The sequence below is a fragment of the Rhipicephalus sanguineus genome, chromosome 9 (assembly GCF_013339695.2).
Source record: "Rhipicephalus sanguineus isolate Rsan-2018 chromosome 9, BIME_Rsan_1.4, whole genome shotgun sequence".
NCBI classification, from domain to species: Eukaryota; Metazoa; Arthropoda; class Arachnida; order Ixodida; family Ixodidae; genus Rhipicephalus; species Rhipicephalus sanguineus.
This window is the reverse complement of record NC_051184.2, coordinates 70,373,722-70,399,095: the sequence shown is the minus strand read 5'-3', so window position 1 is coordinate 70,399,095 and position 25,374 is coordinate 70,373,722. Positions and strand designations below refer to the sequence as shown.

Sequence of the window (25,374 nt, the reverse complement as noted above, 5' to 3'; positions counted from 1 at the left end):
TGGCTTGTGGTTTCGCTCGTACATATGGAACGGATAATTAAGACAAATGGAAGGTTGCACTTGAGCGAAAATATGTGCATATTGTAAGCAGCTGCTATCTCTTTCTTTCATTCACTCGCTCACGGAAGTGCAGTGAAACAGAGGCCCGCCATGGTGTAAATTTAATTTCACCGCGTGTTGCAGAGGAAATTGCAGAGATATGTGCTGCTCAAGGCATTATTAGTGTCTGTGCGTGAGCGTGCATGTGTGCTGCTTGAGCCACCATGTGTGTCTGTGTTAGTGTGAGTGCGTAGGCGCTTGTGCGTGTGTGTGCGTGCGCGCGCGCGTGTGTGTGTTTAGGAACGAGCGACTCGGACGTTGAACGCACTTCAAAAGACGCTTTGCTGTTTCGCCATAGTTGCCTGATGGAGCCCTGGATTGCAATGTCAGTGTTATGTGTGTTTGTTGCGTAAATGAGGTAAATAACTGAGGCATTACGAAACCAGTGATCCCAGGACACAGTTAAGGTATCGAAGCTATTGCTATGTTCCGCGCGTATAGAATGTTGTATCTACAGCATTCAACTAAGGCGGCATGCCTCCTGCTACAGAAAAAGCAATTACAAAGACAGCTAGGAAATATTGCAATATCTGATTTCTCTTAGATTTGAGGAATTTCGGACGCATTTCTCGAAACACCCTGTATAGCTATGTATGTAGTAGAAATTGGACATCAGCGAATACAACACACACCAAGGCAAAGTGCTCAGGCGCTGCAATCTGCTGACATCGGATCTTTGCTTCTTTCTGCACCCAATCGTGCGCAGACGTGTCCCGTCAGCCGAAGGCAGCACCGAGGAAGACGGCGTGGAGCTGACGCTATGCGGCGGCGACGAGACCTCGACGACCAGTGGCCGCGGTAGCACGTGCTCGGCGACTGCACGCGACGCCTCGCGCACCGACCCCTTCTCGGACGTCTTCAGCGACCTCTCGGACTCGGACAGGTGAGCCTAACCGACCTTGGTTCGTAATGCGCTACTTTCGGATAATTCAACGCTGCGAAGAGCGTTGCAAGATTAAAGATACTACGCCCAAAATGCGCAGCGAGGAATCACTTGAGACCGTAAGGCTGCATTCATAGCAACGACCGAAAGAAGTCCTCGCACTCGCGACCGAGTAGCTACTCACGCCGGCGACCGCGAGGTGCCCTCCGTCACCTACGATTACACTTTCAATTACAATTCAATTGCAGTTTGTTTGAGTATCAAAGGGAGACAATAGAACCACAAAAGCGATGCTGTGGGGTGAAAGCAAAATCCATTAGGTATTGACAAAGCCTTTCGCCAAATTTAACGCACAGAAACATGAGATCACTAGTCTATACAATGTTAAAATATGTGTTATAGGATCATACCTATTGCATTCCGAAACAAAAGTAAAACTTTTTATGTAAAACACCGGTATAAAGGATTTAATATAAATAAAACTGTTTCGTCAGCGGCACTAAACAGCTAATCATTTGGCGACCACATTTGCTTCTGTTTGCGTCTGTTTTGTCAGAGCAACGTCCACATAAATTATTATTCTGCAGCATTGGCACCGGTATGCCCACGCCATGCGCCTGCGCCTCTGACTGGTTCAGTAGCTCTGCGACTGGTTCAGGACCTTTGTCGGTCGCCGATGTGAATGCGCCATAAGAGAACTTCCAGTGAGCATATGTTATATAAAAAAAAACACAGTTTCGCTGCAAGGGCGAATCAATGAATGCGATAGCAGCAAACTGGAATGTCACGCGAAGAACGGAAAGCAGGTCGAAACGTGCAGCGCACTGCTTAAGCACAAGGGACGCACGAAAAAAACACACACAGGACGACCGCGAACTAACAACGTTCACAGCTCGATACTTAAAGCACGCTGCTCAAACACAAAGAAGGACGCACGAAACGAACGCACAGGTATGCACAGGCATGCACGGGACGAGCGCGAACTAATAACTGTCTCAGTTGTTACTTCTTTGCGCTTGAGCAGCGCGCTCGTATTGCAAACGTGGCCGTTGCAGCGAGCGAAGTGACCTTCGCGCGCTTTGTAACTTCACCGCAAACTTTCCGGTGAAAGAAAAAGACGTACAAGCCACACCGATTTTACGAGATAAGGGCGCGGGCACGGGCAAATATGCCCTGTGGGGCAAAGGACGGGTGGGAGAGGGGCGCGCGCATCGCAACGAGCGGCGTGACGACCTTTAAAGCGCGCCCTTCGCGGTAATCTCGCTTGTTATACAGAGAATGCGCTGAAATGCCTCCAAGCTCTCCGTACTGCCAAGCGGTAAATGGGGTATATAAATAGCACGCTGTTAGTACACTGAAGGACGTACGCTCCGAGGCCGAGCGTACTAACGCCGCGCGCGGCGGAGCAAGGGGCGGCAGGTTCGAATCCGCGCGTCGCACACTAGTTTCCTGAAATATTTTTCTGCGTGGGTTATATATATATATATATATATATATATATATATATATCACCGACGTTTCGGTCAGCGCATGACCTTTCTCGTCTTGAGAAAGGTCAGGCTCTGACCGAAACGTCGACGTAATAAATGAAGTTTCCTTGAAGTGCCACCTCTCATACTTACACTTATACGGCAACCACTCCTTCAACTACTATATATATATATATATATATATATATATATATATATATGCACATACGGGATAAAATGGCGACGGCAAAAACCAGCCGAGGGTGTCCTATATAATTGCTATTGCAATAAAAGTACATAGGAGGAATTGTTCAATAGGATGTAACTATTATGATCACAGACGTTCGCATGGTTCTTCACTAGGAGGGACAAAGATTCACCTCAGCCCCCTCCCCTCGCTGCATCGTCGAGTCCGAAAAAAAGCAATACCAACACATGCAAAAACCAAGATGAAGCGATGAAGAGTCTTGACAACGACCTGTCTCAAGTCGCCGGCTTTCCGAAGGAGAAGGTAAAATAGTTCTTGCTTTGCAACATCAATACCTTCACAAACCTACGTGACCATAATCCTGAACATTAAAAATGACGCCACAGGTCGAATTTAGCGAACGTATGCGGCAGACTTGGTGCCCCCTTGGATAATCGGGAGGGGAAGGGGTCTGCCGCTTCTTCGAGATGTTTCGCCTGTTCGAGTGTCCCGGCACGGGTTTTGTCGCCTGCTCGAGAGATGGCGTCACACAGTGTGCGCCGTTAGCGTAACGCGTTAGGTTAAGCAGGTAGAGGAGAGCATGTACGACTTTACGAGGGCTTCAGCCAACCCTACGTATGTCCGTGCGTTTGTTTGTATGTGTATATTTACATATACACCAGCAAACTATATATAGAGCAGAACCCCACTGATACATTTTCCTCGGGACCGTGAAAAATAAAATGTAACAGCTGGGAAACATAGGAGGAATCAGAGTAGTGATGAGAAGCACACAATTTTATTTCGAGCCTTTCGCTCGAAGAAATCGTGCAGCGTCGCCTGGCAATTTTCTCTCACGCTCGATCAGTACAAGTGGGCTCTCAAGCAGCTGCAGTGCCATGTGGCTTTCGGCGTCTTCACTGCGCGCAAATCTTCGCAACAAATCCAGCGCTGTTACGGCCGATGAAGACGTTGACTCCGCAAGCAGGATGAATCCTGGCAAGAAAAACTAATCTCCAAGTCGGTACGTTTGTTGAACGCATCAAGTGCAATTTTTAGTGCCCGAAAACGTCATAGACGCCATAATTAGATGAAAAAGAAACATGTCTCGGAGGTCGTTTTTCTGGTGGCGGGACTTACAATGCATCATAGTTGTCACCGTCACCTACAGTTCGATCGTGAAGTCACCAAGCGTGCCACGCCAAGCCACATGAAAAGTCAACATGGCGGCCTTGGTCGTCACGAGGCCCGGTGCGCAACGTGCGATGCGGGAATGGTCCCACAGTTACGACGTAACAGCGGGGTTCTCAATGCATAGGAGCCTAAAAGAGCTGTGCCGGGGCCGGCCGAAAACGACGTAACAGTCAGGAACACGCAGCCTCCGGGAACGTAACAGTGGGTTTCTACTGTATACAAACCCACAACCCCCCGCTCCCCAATCTGGGTCAATGGAAGCAGCCGAGTAATTCTCACTCATTAAATCGCACGAGACTTTGAAGACCTTCGTATCTTGTATTTCAAGAGCGGAAGACGTACGTTTTCTTGCTTAAGCAATTTGCACCAACATGAGCAAAAAAAAAATGAAAACAAAAAACGAAGGCTATGAGCCGTGCTTCAGATTGCTTTGATTACATTGTAATTAAAGCGGTACGTCATGATCAAGAGAACAGACACCCCTGTCTCCATCTAAAGCTACTTTGTGAAAGAAAGATACAAGCACCACAGCTGCGTAGTCTGAAACTATGAACTTGAAAACCGTGCAGCCGTGGAATCTGCATTGTTCATCACAACAAGACACCATCTTCCATTTCCAAATTCAAGCATATCAAATGCAGCTGGCTTAAGCGCCAGGCTACTGGGCTTACTAAAGGAGGAACTGCTGATTATAATAAACGCGCATGCATGGTAGCAGCTACCGGATACACGATGAAGCGGATTCGCGTTTCACGTTGAATTAAGGACTCAGGTGCAACGGCTCATTAGGTGGTGATCCTGTGTCCGCGGGCACTCAACTTTACAATTACACGCCGTCCCTACGGCTTCGCATCGGTTCAGTTGGGGCTGAACCTTCACGGTGCCTTCATTACCGAAGAAACATTTAATCTTTGCTTTGTTAGGATAGAAGTGCAGAACAAAGAGGTAAACATGCGCACACCGCGGTCTCCATGTAAAGCTCTCATTTCGAAAGAAAGTTAAAAGCAGCACCGCTGCGTAGTCTCAAATTATGAATTTGAAAACGGTCCAGCCATGTTCATCACAACGAGGTGCCATCTTTAATTTCCAAATTCGAGAATATCAAATGCACGAATAGGTACATCAAAATGAACGAAGCAAGATAATCGCATTTGTAACGAAGCATAGAGCCCTATGAGGCTTAATCAGTTATGACACAATTCTAAGTACATGGAAAATGAATCACGAGTTCAGGGCTTTCGTTCGGGGCTTAAGATACCAAAGGCAGCCGGGACTGCAAATTACTGGGAGAGCTCTTGGATGGATTACACTGTGTGCGCCAAGATAATTGCACTACTAACGATAAACCACTACGAGTTATCAGGAGTACTATGGCGTCCCACAAAGCGTGGGTGCCCCAGAGCAAAAAAGTGTTTAAAATGATGATTGCAAAAAGTGAACAAAAAGAAATGAATGGCGATCATACTTGGATACCTGCGTACAAATGAGGCTCACTGTCGGTGAATAAAGAACTGCACAAATAATCAGAAAATGGTATGCTAATAAGGCGGTCGTTAGATTAATGGCCGTTAAAGACAAGGTCTGGGTCGCAGAAACTGTGCTTCCCATAGCAGCAACTGAGAGGAAGCCACAACTATACGGAACAACGTGAAGCAGACAATAAAATAAATAAATAAAAAGAACGTGATTCATAGTAAAAGAAACCGGAGAAGCACGCCTGAAAGTGGCGCGCTTTTATCGAACATTTCCTGATTCAGATAAATTGTTAAATCGTACGCCGAAATAGCACAGGAAGCATTGAACACAGTCCGGCAGAATACCGATATATCGGCCCAGCGCTAAATCTTAAAGCAACTCTAAGATTAGCTAGCCTTTAAATGGAAGAAAGAAAAGGTTAAGTAAGTTAGCGCATTGCTGTGGCTAGTAAGAAGCATCCGAAGAATATTGATGGCACAATTAGATTACAACACGCGTTTGACAAGCTTCCATGATAAATATTACGGTTATTGTGCGGACTGAGAGCCAAGCACACTCTCGCGACGAAGTTGCTGGACGAAATGACGCACGGGGAGATGTTGGTGTCGTAGCTGCTCTAGCTGCGCCGGCAATTTATTGGTTCGATTTTCCTTCGTCAACAGATGCCCGACCACAATGTTAATCCTTTCAGTAAGCCTCTTCTAATCCCACTCGGAATGCGAGAAACCCCTCAAGTGCCGATCCGATTAAGTGGCTTGAGTAAAGGGTTTAAGGATAAGTAAGCTCGAGGATTACGAGGCATTAAGTGCCTGCAGTAGCTATATATACCACCACGTACATCTTATCGTGCTTACGTGCAGGACTTACGTGCTTACGTGCCTGCCTTAAGCCTGCCCATAGTACTCGTATCTGCTATGGTCCTAACTTTCAAGCTGTAGTAATATAAATGATACCGCTGAAATGTGAGTATTACTGAGCCTGTTTCTGTTTAGACGCAAGCGTGGATTTGCAAGCCGTTATAGTGAAGTATTCTCTATAATACGCACTCGGCGATCGAGCAGCCTGTATTGGATTACTGGCGAGTGCGGCCTTTGCACTTCTTTCTAGTCGCTTCACGCCTCGATGACCAGCCGCTTCCAGAACAATCAATTTTGGTGTGCCGGAACGTTCGAGCTTCCAACCAAAAAGCGACGAAGGCGCTGCCGAAGTTTCTGCACTCAACCGGCCTCGCTAAGCAACTATTACACTCCCGTGCTTGAATGTGTGTGGGTTTTTGTTCCTCATTCTCCTTGCCCTTTTTGTTTTCTTTTCTTTTCCTTACCTTTCTGTCCCCCCTTACCCCTTCCGCAGTGCACGGTAGCAAACCGAAAAACTTTCTGCAGGTTAACCTCCCTGCCTTTCACTTTACCTTTCCCTCTCTCTCTCTTGCTTTTTGCTACAATTTCTACACGTCAACAGGAGGAAAAGAAATCATGATTTGGGAAAGTATGACAAGTATACCGCTCCAATAAGTAATGCTGCACTGGAAAGTCAATGCACTGAAAGCGACAGCAGGTTGCGTAACTTTGCAATTAATACACCGCAGATGATGCTCTAAGAATATGCTTGGGTGGGAAGCGCTTGCGAGGCAACTTCGGTTGCGCAGAAAGGAAAACCTATGAGTAGCGCGGTATTATGAGTGTTATCTTGAATTAACCTTCCTGCATCTTCCCTTATTCCCTGTTTCAATCTTGATTTTGTTTCTTAGGTCTTTATATTTTGCTGGCATGCTCGAAGTGTTCACCTTGGTGTCGTACGCAAGCAGCTCCTGAGTCGGAAAGCTAGTTTCACTGCGCGCAATGCTCCGGCCCGGAGTGGGAGGCATAACGCTGTCTTGGTTTTCACTGCAGAACCGTTATAACAGTACTTGCATTCGGCTGTCATATTGGCAGGAAAACGCAATGTACAGTGTTTCGCAGTATTAACGGGAACAAAGAAATTGCCTTTTAGATGCCGAATTTGACAAACGCAAAGACGTTAGTAATACTGAATGTTCAAGGGGAAAGACATATCTTCTAAATGGATAAGTCATATCATAGGGTGTTATTCTGCGCAATTGCAAACTCCACCATGTTGTCAAATTCGCCATATTGTCAGGTTTCGTTGGCTTGCATGGCTGCTGCAACCGACTTGACTGGCTTGAGGATGCGCGCATTACAGTATAGTATGACAGAGATTGACGACACCTAGAACAGTACAGTACCATTTGACAGGACCGCTGCGTCAGTGGTGGTTAGGGCCCTCGATTGTCCATTGAACTTCTTTCGCAATAGCAAATAACTTCGTTCAATAAAAAATGGCAGGAAGGAATAAAGTGCGAGGTCCTTGACCGTGAGGATGACGTAGACATTGTGCTTTGCTGATTCTTGTGTATTGCCTCTGCCGCAGTGAAATGGAGGAGGAAGAGGAAGAGACGGAAGAGGAAGGTCTGCAACGGTTTCTTCGCGCCGTGGCCTCGAGGCGGCGCGAGAGAGCCCGCGCGCTTGCCTCCTGGAGTCTGGCTCCAAAACACGTTGGCCCCGAGCACCGCCTCCTTGGATGTGCCACGTTCATTAAGAACTACAGGTGCGATCACGTGATGATGCCCGTTAAGTGGGGTAGCGCGCAGCTGAGAAGGTCTGAAAACACTATTTAACGAAGTTGCGAAAATATTTCATATTTTATTTTTAATAATATACCCCTAAGGACCAGAGGAACGACAGAGGGGAGCGGTCAAAGCACAAAAAATAATAACTGAAGGAAAACAAAATAAAGGATAGACAGTACGTTACATAGAATCTGAGCGTACAATTTTAGCTGTCGCATTATAGAACAACTCATAATAATTAACGTTCACAACTTCTCAGGAAAGGTTATTGTACTCGCGTGAGCTACGGGGCAAAAACGATTGATGGTTGGTCATACGTGTGTTTTAGAGCCTTAATGATGATAATTCTTTGTGTACTACGTCCAAAAACACCGATATGATTATGAGGCACATTGTTGTGGAGGACTATAGAAATTTCGACCACGTGGGATTGTTTAAAGTGCACTTCTAAGTACATGGGCCTCTAGCATTTTGGCCTCCACTGAAAATGAAGCCACCTCGGCCGGGATTCGATCGCGAGACCTTTGAGTCAGGTTTGAATGGCTTACATACATCTTTCGGGAGATGCAGATTCCAGTTTGTGCGTAAGTGAAGCGAAGTCTTTGGAACAAATATATACAATGTGCGTGATTCGAGGGAGCGATGGCGTCAAATGCACTCTGACATACTGGTAGGAAGGCTATGGGCCAATACGGGCAAAGTTCATGTGTTGTGACTGCTTGGTGATCGCGTTTGTTATTTATACCACACTTATTTAAGTTTACACAGAGATTTTCAAGCGTACGTCACTCCTCGCACCATGCAGCATTTGTAAGAATACCATGTTGCAAGGTAACAGAGTGACCGGCGTTGAAGATGGATTTGCATACAGTGCGATTGTATGCAAGGAGCCTGGGCTTGAAGCTAAAAGGGAAGGCGCTCCCGTAATTTCTAAATAACTGTGGCGAAAGATAATCTCAGTCAGTAACGCCAACTGAAGAGTTGTATTTTTCAGCGTTCGTGAATTGAACCCGTCCATTGAGCAAATGTTCAGCGCAACGATATATAATAGTACAATTTATAAATTCTGTGGGAAGACGGATAGAGAGAGAGAGAGAAAACTCTTTAATGAAAAACAGGGAATTCTGCCGGCGTATATAAAGGCGCCTACATGCTACTTTGTATAGGAGAGGGGATTGAGGACACAAAGACAAGCTAGTGAGCAGATTATAGCATACGTTCAAGAAAACATCACAGATACTGAAATTATCACAGATAATGATTCGCCGCGGCTGCTGACCAGGAACACTGTAACCGCACATAGTTATTCAAGGAAATCTTACAAATGTTGCATATTTTTGAACGATAATGTCACTTTATTGTGCAGAAATGTCCTGCGACTGTATAAACCGCACACTCTTTTTCAGAATTCCAGGAACAAGGGCTTGCTTCCTGTCGCTGCTCGCCGTGCGAAAGGGCTTTCGACAGCATGGCATCGGCAGCTACCTGCTTAAGGTAAGCGGTACGCCAGAGTGTCGCCTTTATAAGAAGGAGGCGAGTGAAAAGTGTGTCATTGGGCAGGACTTCTAGTAACTTTTTTTCTGCATTGCTTTAATTGGCCTGGTATAAGCTAATGACGCATTTTCTTTTACCCACAAGCATCGTTGAAAGGCCGCTGAATTGAAATTTAAGACTGTTTAAAATGGCGTACGGTTCCCTGGCAAGAAGCGAGGCTTAAACATCACGAACGATATATATTGTCAACAGTTTCGGTCGATTCTAGCTGCAAGTGCTCGTGAGCACGGGCTTTCTCGTGGAAGGAGGCGCTTCTTCTTCTTCGGTCCGACACGGTGCTGCGCTTGATTAAACACACTCCCGGCCGCCAAGTCGCTCGTTCAGGTCGATCGAATAATGTTTTTGTATCGGCCTGGTGGTAACAAAACCTTGCTGTTGTTGAATATCGCAAGAACGTACGTGACCATCAGCACCTCTGTACACTTCAAGAACCCTTGTAAGTTTCCACATTTGTCGAGGCAATTTCTCCGCTTGGACTATAACGATGTCTCCTGTTTCAACTTCGTTGGTGGTTCCCTTGCGCGAAAAGTGCGCGGATCGAAGTTGCAGCAGATATTCTTTCGTCCACCGGCTCCAAAATTTCTCAGGCGTTTCCTGTATGCATGCCGTCGTAGCGGCTCCGTGCGCGTCAGGTCCATTGGCATGTCGTTGCTGCCCTGTGAACGCGCTTCTTCTTCTTCTTCGGTCCGACATGGGGCTGCGCTTGATTAAACAAGACTCTAAATTTCTTCGATTGAATAAAACCCAGTTAAGATGTTGCACCAAAAAGCCCACATTCAAAGAATTGTAAGTATAGCGATTACTTATCTCTTTAAAGAATAAAGATATAATCGCTACGTTTGTTTCTTAGAGGTGTATAGAGCAGGGATTTACTACGTTATGTAGCCAACACCTCACTGTCACTTTACGTCATAGGTATTCAATTTCTGGTATATATTGGGATTTCCTTATGTACCTGACTGCGCCATGTTCACGAGCATGCATGCCGTATTGCACTCCCCTTAAGCTCATCGTCCCGCTGGGTGGCACCTTTGTGCGCAGCAAGTCAAAAGCCCCTCGGTGGTTGGACCGTACGATGCCCTGCTTGTCCGGGCGCCCACCATTAGCAGGCGGTTCTTTATCAAGCACGGCTTCACCGACGACATCGTTCTCAGCAGCCGCTTCAGGTAAGTATCACCTGCGGCATGCAGAGAAATTCATTCATTCATTCATTCATTCATTCATTCATTCATTCATTCATTCATTCATTCATTCATTCATTCATTCATTCAAGGCAGCTCTATTAAAAAAATGTTTTTAAAGGAGCGCTAAGGAGGAAAATGTCTTTCTTACGCTAGTTAGGTCTCTTTTCACGACACAAAAATTATCACTTCTGTCGCGAGAAGACCCGTGGTAAGTGAGAAAACGCGCGTAAAATTACACATATGGTGACTCTGCCCTTGAAGTTACCGCAGCAAGTCGCCGTGACGTCATATATAGCGTAGGTAACAGGGAGGCAGAAAAACCTTAAGCGGGACCATAGCACAATGCAATTCAGCCTACTGTTTCGGCTCAATACGTGATGAAAGCGTCACAACGCGCGGTAGGTTTTTAGTATTTCTGGTCAAGTTCTTCTCTTGAACATCTGCCGTGAGCTGGCCGAACAAGCACGCTTTTTCAAAACTCCCGGGCATCAAGCCCCAAAGAAGAAGAACACTTTTATTCATTTGCGGCAGACTGCTGGGCTGGACTCCCACCTAGGAGCTAACGGAGACACCGTGTCTCCTGGCAGCTTCCTCGGCCTGCTGAATCGCCCAGAGTTGCTTGTCCAGGCCCGAACTGAGCAGCGTAGTCCGCGAACACTCCAAAGTCTCGGAAAATTTCTTGCGTGATCGTGACGCGAAAATTATCTTGTTGGGCAGACACTTCTGACTTCACGGAGAGGTAACTTACCAAGTCTGGCAGTATGACGTAACGCTCCTCGTAAGTCCTTTCTCCATGCTAGGTAATTATTTAATGATAAAATGAAATACAATGTATTCTCGGGGTGCCATATATAGGCTTAAGATAGTAAGGTAAGTTTTGCGAGAGACTGTAAGGTCAAAGCGGCGGAAGTACGAAAAACGTAATTCAAGTACGCGACCTCACACTCAGCGAAACAAACGGAAATAAAGACAATGCTTTCGTTAAAAGCCGGTCGTCAAGTATTCTCAAGACGCACTTAAAAGTCTGGCGTTGTTTACAGCAGTTTACAACAGGAGTGTACTAGCTAGGTCGGTCGTGTCTTCCTCTTGAAGACATTCGTTTTTCTCTTCTTGGCATCCAGGCTATTTCAAACACTACGTTGGTATATCCTGCCCGCGCACGGGTCTGTCCTCTCAGGCCGGAAGTTCCGAAAAGACACCGCCCGTGCACTCAATGGCCTGAGGGAGGCCATGGCCATTAGCCGCGGGGCGTTGTCCAATGAAAGACCGGCCGTTGTGAGGCCATTCTCGGCCAATAAAATACTAGGCGCTATTCCTCCCATTTGGCCGGCCGTCACAGCGGAGAGCGTACGAGCCAACATCACTTCTGGGAAACCTGCGATGCTCATCGGAAGAAAGCAATTCCCAGGAGGGCCTGGTGAATGGAACGCGTTCTTTGCCGACCGCTACGAGAACACACGTTGAGGCCTTTGACAAAGGATCTCTTATTCTATCGAGCGGAAGGAGGCCGTGGGTAGGGCGTGTCTGCATGCCTGTTCGTGTGTGTGCGAGCGCGCGCGCGCTTGTGTGTGTGTGTGTGTGTGTGTGTGTGTGTGTGTGTGTGTGTGTGTGTGTGTGTGTGTGTGTGTGTGTGTGTGTGTGTGTGTGTGTGTGTGTGTGTGCGCGTGTGTCGCATCTGCTTCCGTTCTTCCCGTTCTTCACGGTGTTCAGTGGTAACAAAGCCGTGACATAAAAGAAAGGCGGGGATGGATCAAGTGCTCGTTTTCTTTGTTAAGACACAGCCTATTCATTCTCTGTTGGTTTCATTTGTCGTGACAGAGTCGCTTACGCATTTTAGTAGTTTGCTTCTAATACCAAATGGGTCAGCACAATGATAGCCCAACCTACCCTGCTGCTAAATCGCCATCACAATAAACACAATAATCGAATTTACCATTGCTTTTGACAACAACCTAAATAGAAAATGTACTTCCTAATAAAAGGAAGACCTGCTTTGCTGCAAAATGTAGTGTGTAGCAGTATGCAAAGTGTAGTAGTGTACCATGCCCAATCTTTATATATAGCTGATGGGCATATAGCCAGACTGCGCGAGAGACGCCCAAGATTTTTACGGACAGAGGAACTGTTGGACTGCTACGAGAGAGAAAGAATGTCGTTATCCCATTTTCTTAGATACGCCGCCTTGCGTATACACGCGCGCAGCGTGAATCGTCCCAATATACTAGCACCCGCAGTAAAAGTGGCTCGTTAAAACTGCATCGTAACTATTTCCGGTACTAAAACACGTGCCCGAAGGCAGCGGCACACAAAGAGCAGCAAACAGAATAATAATAATAATAATAATAATAATAATAATAATAATAATAATAATAATAATAATAATAATAATAATAATAATAATAATAATAATAATAATAATAATAATAATAATAATGCCTTTTATTTCTTCAAATAAAGCAGTACATGTGGCTAGGCCTGCCAAAGCCAATTGGTGGCTTGAGTGGCAGAGCCTGGCAGACAATCCTGATCCTAGAAGCTTCAGAGCAGTGCTTGTACACCAAGCTGCATTGCTTTCTGTATTGCTTACGTGGTTTCGTGCACAGAAGTCTTTTTTTATTACTTGTCGAAGCAGGAGCTGCCTCTAAATATTCATGCTGATCTGTTGCTGCGGAATTGAATTATTTGATTGCCTTTTATGTAATCGATTGTATATAGCTACTGTTCGTGGTGTTCTTATGCATTTAGATGATATGGCTGTGGTCGGGACGGCGGGGGGGGGGGGGGCTTTATTTATAATATTTTGCGAACGAAGCCGTATTTCGTATAATTATTGCATGATTTATCACCTCCAACGTAAACCCCGTTCCACTTACACTATATCATATAAAAGTCTCTCGAAGAGTACTTTCATATAGCCAACAGAAGTCAAAGCCGAAGCAACCCTTGTCGGGAACTCGTCCATCCTAGGGAACTATTCACCCGAAGTCTCGAGAAAAACGCCACGAGACACGGCTCTGATCGCCTTAGACTACGATGAAGCGGTGTAAGCGAAGAGCACAACGGGTAGTCGAGCAAAAAGAAACACTAAATGCTGTGGTCGAAACGCTTTTGGTTTCTTTGGCTGAAAAGTTCTGCATGCATAATGGATCGCCAGGCTCCTTCAGGATTTGCCCTAGTACTGATGCGCTGTTGAACACGCTGCCCTCCATCACCCTCACTTTCAGCGGCTTTCAACTCGTCGGCCTTAATCGAGCATGCACTTTTGTCCGGATCTGACGACGTATTCTTCCTCCACTGTAGTTTTTTTTTTGCATGCATTGTTTGCATTTTTGTGAGCCCGTGGCCAGAGAATACGCGGTGCCCTTCTGGTCTCGCTGCATGGTAAGTTCTTCTAACTGAGGAATTTCTTGAACTTCGAGCCTCTGTGAGTGGTGCTCGTAATCCTGTTTTCCCAGTTTGGAAATTATTGTATGCGCGTTTTGAAGAATGTTGAGTTTATGCCCAGTAAGAAAAGAAAAACTGCCAAAACGAAAAGAAATATATTACAGATAAATGGGCTTACTGTAGTAGTACAGAACAATGTAGAAAAATATATCTTGCAGCTTTTAACGACAGCTCAGACCAGGGGCCTGCCAAAAATGTTTTTTGACGGAAGGGGGCTTTAACAATCCTTTGTGCACGTTGGTGTGCCTGTTTGTATGTGTGCGTGTATATATGTACTTGTAAAATAAAAACGAAATACGGGGGGGGGGGGGTTTGCCCCTCCTTCGCCCCCTGCCTTTCACCTCCGCTATGCTTATGAACCTGACTACCCACTCTACAAATATATTGAGATTGTTCAGCCAGCTCTGCAACATCTCAGCTAGACCAGAGGTGCCCCTGTAAAGGGTGCACTGCTGCAGTAAGACCATTTGTGTGGGAAAGCCACACTTCCTGAGTGTGATGGACAAGTGTGGAGGGAGTTGATGCAGAAGACTTATATTAAACGGAAATAGCCGCCGACCGGAGAGAAGTTGCAGACCTCGCTGCACTTTAGTTCTGGTCATCAAGACTGTCGCAATAATTCTGGGGCGCGTAAAAAGTAGGCACCAACAATCAAAGTATCGTTAAAAGTAGTGTGGCCCTCTTGACGAGCTGAATGATCCATAAGGGAGCGAAAAAACTTCTGTACTTTCACAACATTCAACAAGTGTGCGTACATATTGTTCCTCTATCGTAACTGTAAATGCAATTGTAAACATGCATGTTTCCTTATTCTGGAGTTGAACCAAAAGAAATTGTTTTTCTAGTAGTAATTTCGGAACACGTACTTCTGTCGAATCGCTTGAACAAAAAGGTTCTTTTGTATTGACGTGGCGGGAGTTGAAATAACATTACATGGGTATCAGCTTTGGTAAAGATATGCACGGATAACAAAACTCTAGCACTGCTTTTAGGGGCGAAGCTCCTTAGGGTGTGGGTCGTTCCCTCCTCTATAGTAGTAGTATGGGGATATGCTGTGGATTTTTTTTTCGCACATATGCAGTTATGAACAATGTCGCGCTTCTGAGGCGCTTTGCATCGAATTAAATATTGATTGCATTGCACTGCTTTCGCGCAGGGAAGCGGACGAAGCGGAATACGAAGGCAGCCTTCTGTGCTACCTGCCGCCCTTCGATGGTGAGTTGTTTTTGTGTTAGCGGAGAGCCAATTAGTATGGTGAAGGTAGCAAGCTTACGTGGCCAACCGCACTCGATTACAGCCATACCAGGGTTGTTTGGAGCAAATTCTCCGTTTAGTGATTTCTGCGTGTTTTTTTATTGATTGTCTCAATCAATAATTGTTCATATAGTAGTTCCGAGCAGTGATGATGATGACGATGATATGGTTCTTCGTGGCGCAAGGACCAAGTGTTGCCAAAGAGCGCCATGTCGTCGCATCAGTCCGTTGCTGCTTGCCAATGTATTGATGCATTATTGAGGAGCGGCTGTAGGAGGGCCAAAAAAATCAATCGCTATAAATGTGCGTAAAATATGTACAACGCCTAAAATGATGACGGTGGTGGTGGAGGCGAACTGTGGAGAGAAAGCTTTTGTTAAATAATCACGAAAGGAAGGAGAAGGAGTATCTTGTACCACAAATGCCTCACCTAAGCTCTTGAGCGTTACGTTCGAGTAATGCGCGATGTAGCCGAATCAGGGGCGAATTTCCGGAATCGTTTATTTGGGAATTTTGTATTTGCTAAGTATAAAATCGCTATGAAACTGTTTTGCTTCTTCAAGCGATACATACCTAAGAATAATCTCTTCTGTAGATTCATTCTCAAATTTCTCTACAGGGTTCTGATTTTGACCACATCTCAGGGGCATGGCCTTTGCAACATGTATAATTTGGAAATGCTACTGTAATAAATATAACTTTATATATTGCGGCTTTTTTTTTCAGAATAATGCGTTCTGCGGCCTTTTTAAGTGGTTGTGTGTACGATACATGCAGGATGTATTACGTTTTTTATGTTTATTTCAAGATACGGGTTAAACAAAGGAAGGTGGGAGATACCAGAGGCACAAAAGAACGCAGGTGCTTCCACTGTATTTGTAATACCTACATAGCACGTTTATTAATTTAGACCCACCCGTTAAAACCACAGCCAGACTGTATATGTCAACAATTCCCCAAATTGACTCTTCGAGATCGACATGGATGATCACCTTATGGTGCCTTTAACTATGATTTCAAGCTGATAATATTACTTTGTTGTTGTCCGCAGGTCACTACCCGTCCCTTCCCGGAAGCCCAGAGTGGAATCGACCGGAAGCCTTAGCTGCGATGGAAGAGGAAGTGGAACGCTGGTAAGATAATAGGAGAAGAATGGCCGGAAGTGCAGTCCATGTGCAGCAGGCTTATATTGAGGCATCTCGTTTCACGCGCTTGCGCAACTTTATGCAAGTACATTTCTTCCCTGTAAGGTGCTGTTGCATTTCATTGTTGCGCTTATCTCTCTGAGCTCATAACCACTCTTTTTATTTACGCCTTTGTTTCTCGCATTTCTTCTGCCTCACATAAAGGTATACCGGTGGAATGTACCCTCTGTTCGTGTGCTCTGTAGGCTAGCACCGCTGGAGCTTCGAGACAACTTTGTCATGAGGCGTTATCCAAATATGTACGAACAGAAATCTATTTTTCTCTCATTGGACAGAACCGCGTGTGTTAACGTTTTAAGTTTTTAACGCTGAGCGAAATATACAAAGCCTAGCAGGTGGCGTCATATATGAAGAGTTGTCCTTGAAATGTGATGAAGAATGTCTCTTCTCCTCAGCGAAAATGCGCAGTGAAAGAGGAAGTGCTGCCTACATGTCCTAACTGCAGCAAATATTCGTTTACTAGGGCAACCCTTCTTTACTACGAAGTTTTCGTTAAGGTTCCCGGTACTCGTTTAGATTGCATTTTCCGAAATTATTGTTTTGCTCTATTATCGTAGCTACCCTGAAGCTTCGTGTCCTATTACGCCTTTTCGCTACGATCGATCGATCGATCAATCAATCAATCAATCAATCAATCAATCAATCAATCAATCAATCAATCAATCAATCAATCAATCAATCAATCAATCAATCAATCAATCAATCAATCAATATTAGCACAGTACTCATATCACCTAGTTGACACTTGTGACGTGCTGTCTGGACACGAAGAAAGACGCACAAAAATAAAACACACACGCAGTAAACAACACGAGCTCGAAAACACACACTACGTGTGTGTTTTTTTGTGTGGGTCTTTCTTCGTGTTCAGACAGTGCGTCACGAGTGTCAACTATGCACAACAGATTGGCCCCTACTATGGCCCTTCTTGATGTAACCTAGCCTGTACGATTTTGAGCCCATTTCAAGAATTTGATAACTGGCAACAAGTGTGACGAAATTTTACTCAAGTCTTAGGTCAACGTGCTTGAGAACATGTTCTCTAATCTGGTATTGTGTTCTTAAGTGACAATTCATTCGACACCGTCTTTTAGAATCCCGGTGATCACTGCGCTGTGTATTTATCCATACCAGCTGCTTACTATTGCGCTGTAAATATTTGTAACACAATACACTTAGGGCGTTGTTTTTTATGCGCGAATAAGTTTACCGAGCTGCAGCCATCAATCGGCCCAACCAGAATTGTACCACAAAAATTGCTAAATCTTGCATGTATAGCTTAATTACAATTGCTTTTCCGCTATCGAAAAGTTTTATCATTTTCTTAATGCACAAAGCTAGATACTTCCGTTATAATTTATTCTAGGTAAACATCGCTGCTCTGAAAAATTGCCTAAGTTACCCTAAACCAAGTGAGCCGCGCTAGAAGTTTCACCGGTAAAAGTATGAACCGCGCTGCGATTAAACAGGACACCTTCCGACGACTCTCTTGTTCTCGAAAATCCAAATTGACACGTACGTTGCTCAGCTATGCTGCAATAGGAGGCAAGGTATAAAACGTTTGCCTAAAACATTTGATCTTCTATTTATAGGCGCCGCTATCTCTTCACTATCTCTTTTACATGTAGCTGTTACGCGACGAATGACTCAGTTTCGTCATATAAATATTGTCATCGAAAAACCGTTCGAATAATCCTAAGCATTTCGTGCAATTGTCAATGTGGCTGTTACATACAGTTAATGAGCATCAGGAAAGCCGGAGACTGACTTCTACAAAGTAGTTGGTACAAGCGTTTTCCGCCTTTTTGTGAACCGCAGGAAACAGAAAAGCCTGGAGTCGTATCAGTGTCAGGTGACGTGCCTTGTGCGACTGAGACACGAGGTTCTACGGTTGCATGCCTTGGTGAGTGCTTCAAACAACGTCTCTGAAGTTATTTTTCGTTGCGCAACCCACTGAATATTAGAGCAACGCTGAAGGTTATGGCGGAAGTCAAATTGCACAGTTTGTAGAGAAAACGCATGGGCGTAATAAGCTTCATAGAACTCGAAATGGACGCGAGAGACAGGCGATAAAGGATAAAATCAAGTGAAGGGAGAGGCTATAGAGTGAGTGAGTAAAAACTTTAGCGCACATGTCCCGCGTGAATGAGTAAGGTGGGGCTACAAGCACCCCGGTTTAGGTGACGGCCTCGAGTCCTTGGACCCGGGCGGCATCCTGGGCGTGCCGGACGGCCCACAGTTGATCGGCGAGGTCGTGGCTGAGCAGAGCCGCCTCCCATCGCGCCTCGCGGTTTGAGACTGCCATGTCTACCGGGTTCGTAGGGGACTGCTGCTCGCTACCGGTATAAAGTCTGCAGATTTTGATGACTTAGGCGATCGCGCATATATCTGCGACTAGGAGGAAAGCGCGCAGTTGTGCAGGCCGTGTGATGTGTACAAGTTACAGCGAGTGGCTTGTTGCCGTATCGGAAACGATCTTAACCCTTTGTAGCCGAGCGTCCGCATATGTGTGATAAGTGTGATTAGGCTAGCCAACACCTTGCTTCAAAACTCTATTTGATATCTTGGCATTGTTTCATCATTTCATGAAAAACACCTCCATGCCCCAACTGCTCCGAACAATCAGCGATAATTATGCGCAGGATGATGGCATTCTCGTCAAGTCTCTCGTCGAGATGCATGTCAACATTATTTGATGATTTCACCTTAAATGTACCAGAGCGTTTTTTTTTATTTATTGAGCTTTATCTGAGAGAAGTAAGGGTTTATCGTGTTTATATGTAAGTTCTGTTGCACTTTGAGAGACCATAGATTTGTAACTTGAGTTGTCGCTGAGGCATCCACGTTTGTGGACGCCGGGCCTACTGAGTTCTTGTGAGAGCTTGACAGAATGCCGCTTCGTAACACAACCCGCTTCACTGCCGCGTGGTACTGCAGAAAAGTGTTATCTGTAATAGGGCTAAATACGCATTTTAGGAGTGTGTTTAGAATTTATTTTCTTTATCCGATACGTGGTGAAGACATATATGCCATTATTTTCGAGCTGCCCAGCGGAAGTGAATGCTCTCCTGAAACATCGGCAAGCAAAGGCCTCATGAACGATGCTGCTGACGATATTGAAAGCATTCAATTTGTACATAGCGATGAAGGCGTTGAGGACCGCGATCAACGAAGTCACTGATCATGATGCACGCGTTGAAGCAGAAATGAAGGCAAGCAGACCCTGTATTGCACCTATGCAATTTTTTTTTACTCGCGCAACAGGATTGACCATGGGATACAAAGGCTTAAGGGCAGGAAAAGGAAGTGGTTGCATCTGATGGCGTTGTGAAAGTATGGGTAGCCTAGTTGAATGAACAAACAGCCGACATGCGTCGCCTTCATGGGGCACTGGGTTCAAGTAAATTGATATTACTGGAAGGGGTTTTCGTATTGCTGTGAAAGTGAGCGGGCTTCTGACGTATAAATTTTCACTTACACCCCCGTTTATGAACGAAAAATATAGGTTTACAGTTTAGGCAGAAACGCGCACAACTAAAACGAACAAAATTTACGTTTTTGAATCATTATTTAGAATAGGTTCTTTTTCGGTTCATTTTACCTTTCTGTTGCACAGTGTGATTAAAACGGGAAACAAGAACGGAGGCCCAAGAAGAGGAAGGCACAGCACTGTGTTTTCTTGTTCCTCCTTATCCGTTACGTGTTCGTAGTTTACGCGCAATATTAGTGAGCAAAGAGTAACCCAATCACTTGAGCAATACGCGCATAGTCATGCAGTTATCAAGGAGAGTAGGCAGAGTTTTTGCCGCAGTCATGTCCTTCTCAGAAATGATATGTAGTTTATTACGGGTGCTTTCAGCTGCAGGAGCAGGAGCACGCAATGCAGGCCTTACGGAAGGAAAACTGCAGACTCCAGTCCAGACTCTCACGAGGTAAGCCGATGCTTAATGATGTGCATTTGGAAAGAAAAAAATAAATAAAGGAACAAACAAAGGAAGATTGTCGAAAGGTAAGGCAAAAGCACGAAGTGTGATTAGAATCAAAACTGCGCTTTTACACTCGACGGTGGACGAAGGAAAGAATGAAGCAATGTTAGAGGAATTAAGGAAGAAGAAAGCGGCAATCGACAATCAAAAATAGCGTGTAACGTTGATCGCACCATATCAAAAGAATAGCATCACGTGTGGCACAGTATAAGGTAGCACTAAGTCCGCGTTTGATAATTTGCTGGCCTGAAGAATCGACCTAATGAGCTGTTGTTTCTGTGAATGGAATTGCAAGATAGTTGCTTAAGGCGATGGGGCTGTGAATAATTAGGGAAGTTGTGATGAGATTCTGATGATTATGTGTGGGGCAGTGAATGCGAGCGAGCGACGATAAGAGCGGTCGTCTTCGCATGTATATTAAAAGGAAGCATTGAAGTTAAGCAGCATTATTCGTATCTCTGCTCTACCCAGCCGTGGCGGTCGCCTTTCTAGGGAGGCGATATGCTGGATACTTAGATCTAAGTGGTTCTTAAAGAATCCCAGGTACTCGCCGTTTGCGGAGCCCTCCACTACGGTGTGTCTCGTGGTCGTATAGTGGTTACGGCGCGTAAAACCGCAGCAAATTCAAGATCTCTGACTGCGCTGGTCATATGTGCTGGCCATAATTGCTCTGCAGATATGAATTAGCTACTTCAGCTGCAGTTTTTAAAGGCACACTTCGGCTTCTGCGAAAAAATTCTGTATGTGGTATGTACCTTTACGCAAACGTTGCATTCTCGTCCTTGGTATAGGACATATTGCGCTTGGTAAGCGCAATTAGGCTGATGTGGCAAAATGCTTCCGGTTTATGGACGAATATCTTGTTTTGTGTGAATGTAACGATGCCACTTTTGGGACTTTGTGTCAGGGCACTGTGACAATTTTTGAGAATTTCCTTGACCCGCTCGTCATCACACATGAGTTCGCTGAAGATCGAGTGCTCAAATATCTCGACTTAAAACTGTCCTTTTTTATCTGGCATGTGTGTTGGAAGTATGAGCCCCGCGCCAAGAAACATCTTCTGCTGTACGCTTCGGCACATAGCAAACCAGTCAAGCGGGGAAGAAGAAGAAGAAGATGCTTTTAATGAGAAGAAGGAGGAGAGCAGTCAAGTGGGGAATCATTCAAGCATGCTTGCACAACGCCCTTGTTAAGTCCTGGCATCATCTATTCACGACAGCTTCTTCTCGCAGATAGGTAAATTGAAGGCAGCCCGCCAGCCCCGTCACCTTCTCGTCTCTGTTGCTGACAACCTGCGGGAAAAGTTGAAACAACAGAGTTATTCTCCTGATCTTCAGGCATCAGCGAAACAGAAGGTGGCGGTTATCCCATATAAACATGCCATTTCTCACAAGCTCAAAAAGATAGGTGAAAAGGCGGGCATCTCAGTCATATTTTCGGCACAGCACAATCTGTTTGAGCTGAGTGTCAGAACCAACCCTCTAAAACGGGATGAAAGCGCATGTAAAATTAACGACAAGAATAAATTCGTTGACTGCTCAAGCAGCGTTGTTTAGGGCATTCCACTCTACGGACAGACTTATATCGGCGAGACGGGCAGGTGCTTTAACGTACGTTTGCAGGATCATAAACAAAAGGTACGCAGAGGGACAGAAGGTTTCTTGCAGTGCACTGTTCACAATGCAGGTGCGCTCCAGCATTTGATAACACACAGATTTTAGCTAGGCATCGTCAGGATAGCACGCGCATCATCATTGAAGCTGCAGCTATCGCTAAAGACAATTGCATCATCAAACCTCCAATCGCTCTTACTGACAAAGAAATAGAATACCTTAGTTCATCCCGTCAGATAACCTAAACATACTCCGGTTGCTTTTCCTGATGTCTTTTCGCGGTTGCTTGTGGTTTTTGCTATTACTTCTTCGTGTCTCTTGGTTCTCTTTCCACGTCTGCCGTCATGCGCAATTGAATGAGCGGTGATCACGTGTGCCATCTTGTTCTCGTTTTTCCATGTTTGTGTTAATAAATTTCAGTTGAAAGTCAGCGCTAGTCCTCGTCGATCACCTGTCCTTGTGTGTTTCACGCGCTGTTCTCATCGCTGAGTTTATAATCGGTTAAATATTATCTAGTACGAAATATTTTCATGCTTGAGTGAATTAGGGCGAAGTTGTTTTATCAACACAGTACGCCCGAGTGGCTCAATAAATGAGCCATAAGATCTTAGAAATAACGTAGCACACTCTTGTTTCCATTCCAGCCGAGAAGAAGTCAGCCCGATCGCTCATCGAGACCTTAGAGAAGGAAGCGGCCGACTTCGAGCGACTCTGCAACCTGGGACAGCAACTTCAGCAACCGACAGCCGCCAACGCTTTGTTGGAATCGCGGGCGAAGCTGCGCGCTGCGTTCCGCTGAAAACAAAACGACTCACGAGAACACGGGACCCTCCAAAGAACATTGCCGTTGCATGAATCTCGTGAGGCGGGCCACAGCGACATATTTTTGCGGAGCTGTAGTTTCATTAACCACATATTTATACCATTTCCCCGTTATTTAGTGCCCCCCGTCATGACTGAAGCCCTGGCACGGTAAAACCATCTGAGCGTCCGCGATGCTTCATTTATGTTATGTTTGAAAGACTGCATTCTTTGGGACATGTTGTTGCGATCGTACGTTGATGCTCTTGCTCGGAAGATAAAAACATGGCAGTTCCTGGCTTTCATATAGGGAATTCGGAAGGTAGCGAGGTGGACAGCGGTGTCAGTTTGTTGCGATTCATATTGATTACAGTTTCAAAAAGACTGGAACTCACGCAGAACAGGGCATGTGATAGGTTCTGGGTAAACAACCACTCAGATTTTGGTGCTTACAAGAAAAAAAAAGAAGAGTTAAATACAAATCAATCTGCACACGTGCGTTTACCCTCCCTACAGCAAAACTCCAGCGCCACTGGGTCCCAGTGTCCAGTGCCATACCTGATTGTGGACGCAGTGTCGCGCTTGATTAGTACTACAGCCCTTGAGTGGCGCGACGTACTGGGAGGACCGTGACACTAGAGCGCGATAAACACGTAATGCCTACCCGCCAGGCGTAAATATATGAATAAGATAAGCGATATATAGAGAGCACAGCGGTGCAGGAAAAAGAAAGCTGTCTGTAAAGACCTCTTGGACTCTAGGATTTCAACCTGCCACCTTGTTATCTTCAGCCGAGTTCTTTACCTGGAGGCCTTACAGTAAGCTGAGGAGTTAACACAAGAAGCCGCAGTTTGCTATGATGTTTATGTGTCACATACACAAGGCATCCCCGTTTTTTCTTCACAAATAACACATGAGTCTAAAATGAACACCTATGTATGCGTCTAAGACGAATGGGCTGCGAAGAGCTCACTTGATAAACGTCAACTGCGCGGCGATGGGACATTTTACTGTCGCTGTGCGCAGTGCACACCAACGCCTCCAGACTTTTAAACACTCCAATAGCACCATCACCGCGGCACATTCCGATACCCCGAATTTTGGCGAAAATGTAATGCAGTATTTACTTTGACGAAAAATATATAGGTTGCGACTACGTGAGTATGAGTGCAGCGGCTGCAACGCATCAACTCGAGCACGACAGTAGCCTGGGGCGATAGCACTTACATGCGGCGCATCTCAGTTAATCCGAAACGAGCCAGAATCTGATACCGGCAAATTATCTTCTCTGGTGTCGAGTGTAGAGGAGTGGACGCAGGTCGTAATGTTATTTTTTTTTACGTTTACACGCACCGCGTCTATCGACTTGCTCATTTTTATTGAAAATGTCCAGAAGAATTAGCATGACTTGATTTCCAAATGCATCACCACAGTATACGTGGGTTTGATGCTCCGAAAAATTGATGCTATGCGCCACTTGAAGCACTCGCTCTAGTTGTTACGAAGCGAATTTCGGGGTGCTCCTTGAATAAGCAAAAAAAAAAAAAAACACGTGACCCTGCGAAGCATTGTCCCACCTTACCAATAAATTTTGAGGAGAACCCTTAACAAGATTTCTGTATCTCCTAAAATTGGCAAATACGAGTTGTATTATGGGTGCTTTGAGTACGCCTGCAGAACATCCCAACGAGCTGACAGTGCTCAAGCGATCAACTAAGAAGAGCGCCAGATGCTAAAGCATTCAGCAAAAAAAAAAGAGAGAAAATGTCGTTAGAAGTGACGACAAATTGCATAACAAGCACTCGGGGGTTTCTATATAGACCGGAGGGATAAGTATCATTGATTTTTTCGCTTTTGTCAAGCATGAATGCACCACTGTTTTGATGGGGACCATACTTCCGTAGCAACGTAAATTACAGTGTTATGATATCCCAGAAGCGAGTAGACCTGTAGCATCTCACTACGTTGAATGTGTTCTATAGATTTGTGTTTAGAAACCCCTTTTCACACGGTACAAATGTTTCGCTGTAGCGATTACGATAACAATACCACACCCCTGAAAGCTCAATTCGACTAGCGTATTTGTTACCAATCAAGCCGCAAGCTACGTTCTTTTGCCGTGGTGTAAAGCATGTCAGTGTGAGCCGCAAAAATCTGCATACTTAATTGGGTAGTCGATTGGCTCCGGAAAGTGCATTCCCGCGAAACTGCAGTTGCAGGTATTGTTGGTTAACATCCAACCTTGGCGTTCTTACATTTATTACTGGTTAAAGCTTCTCCACAAGAAAAATAACATACCGATGGAAACATCCTGCGGCTTTGCTCTTAAGGAGATATTTGACGGTACTCTGAAAGGCAATGTATATACAGTCGTGAGCAATATGAAATAGAACACTGTA

At 45.3% G+C, this 25,374-nt stretch overlaps 1 protein-coding gene across 1 annotated transcript in view; it reads left to right on the top strand.

Annotated features, from left to right (window-relative positions):
- Positions 1 to 23,454, top strand: part of LOC119405300 (uncharacterized) — a 28,959-nt gene extending 5,505 nt beyond the window's left edge. Inside the window, exons 4-12 of the mRNA XM_037672124.2 lie at positions 806 to 982; positions 7,736 to 7,912; positions 9,341 to 9,428; positions 10,530 to 10,654; positions 15,273 to 15,331; positions 16,422 to 16,503; positions 18,394 to 18,478; positions 20,435 to 20,507; positions 22,819 to 23,454. Coding sequence (XP_037528052.2) covers positions 806 to 982; positions 7,736 to 7,912; positions 9,341 to 9,428; positions 10,530 to 10,654; positions 15,273 to 15,331; positions 16,422 to 16,503; positions 18,394 to 18,478; positions 20,435 to 20,507; positions 22,819 to 22,973 — 1,021 coding nt within the window. The 3' untranslated portion in view covers positions 22,974 to 23,454. The remainder of the gene's footprint in view (positions 1 to 805; positions 983 to 7,735; positions 7,913 to 9,340; positions 9,429 to 10,529; positions 10,655 to 15,272; positions 15,332 to 16,421; positions 16,504 to 18,393; positions 18,479 to 20,434; positions 20,508 to 22,818) is intronic.
- Positions 23,455 to 25,374: the final 1,920 nt, after the last annotated feature.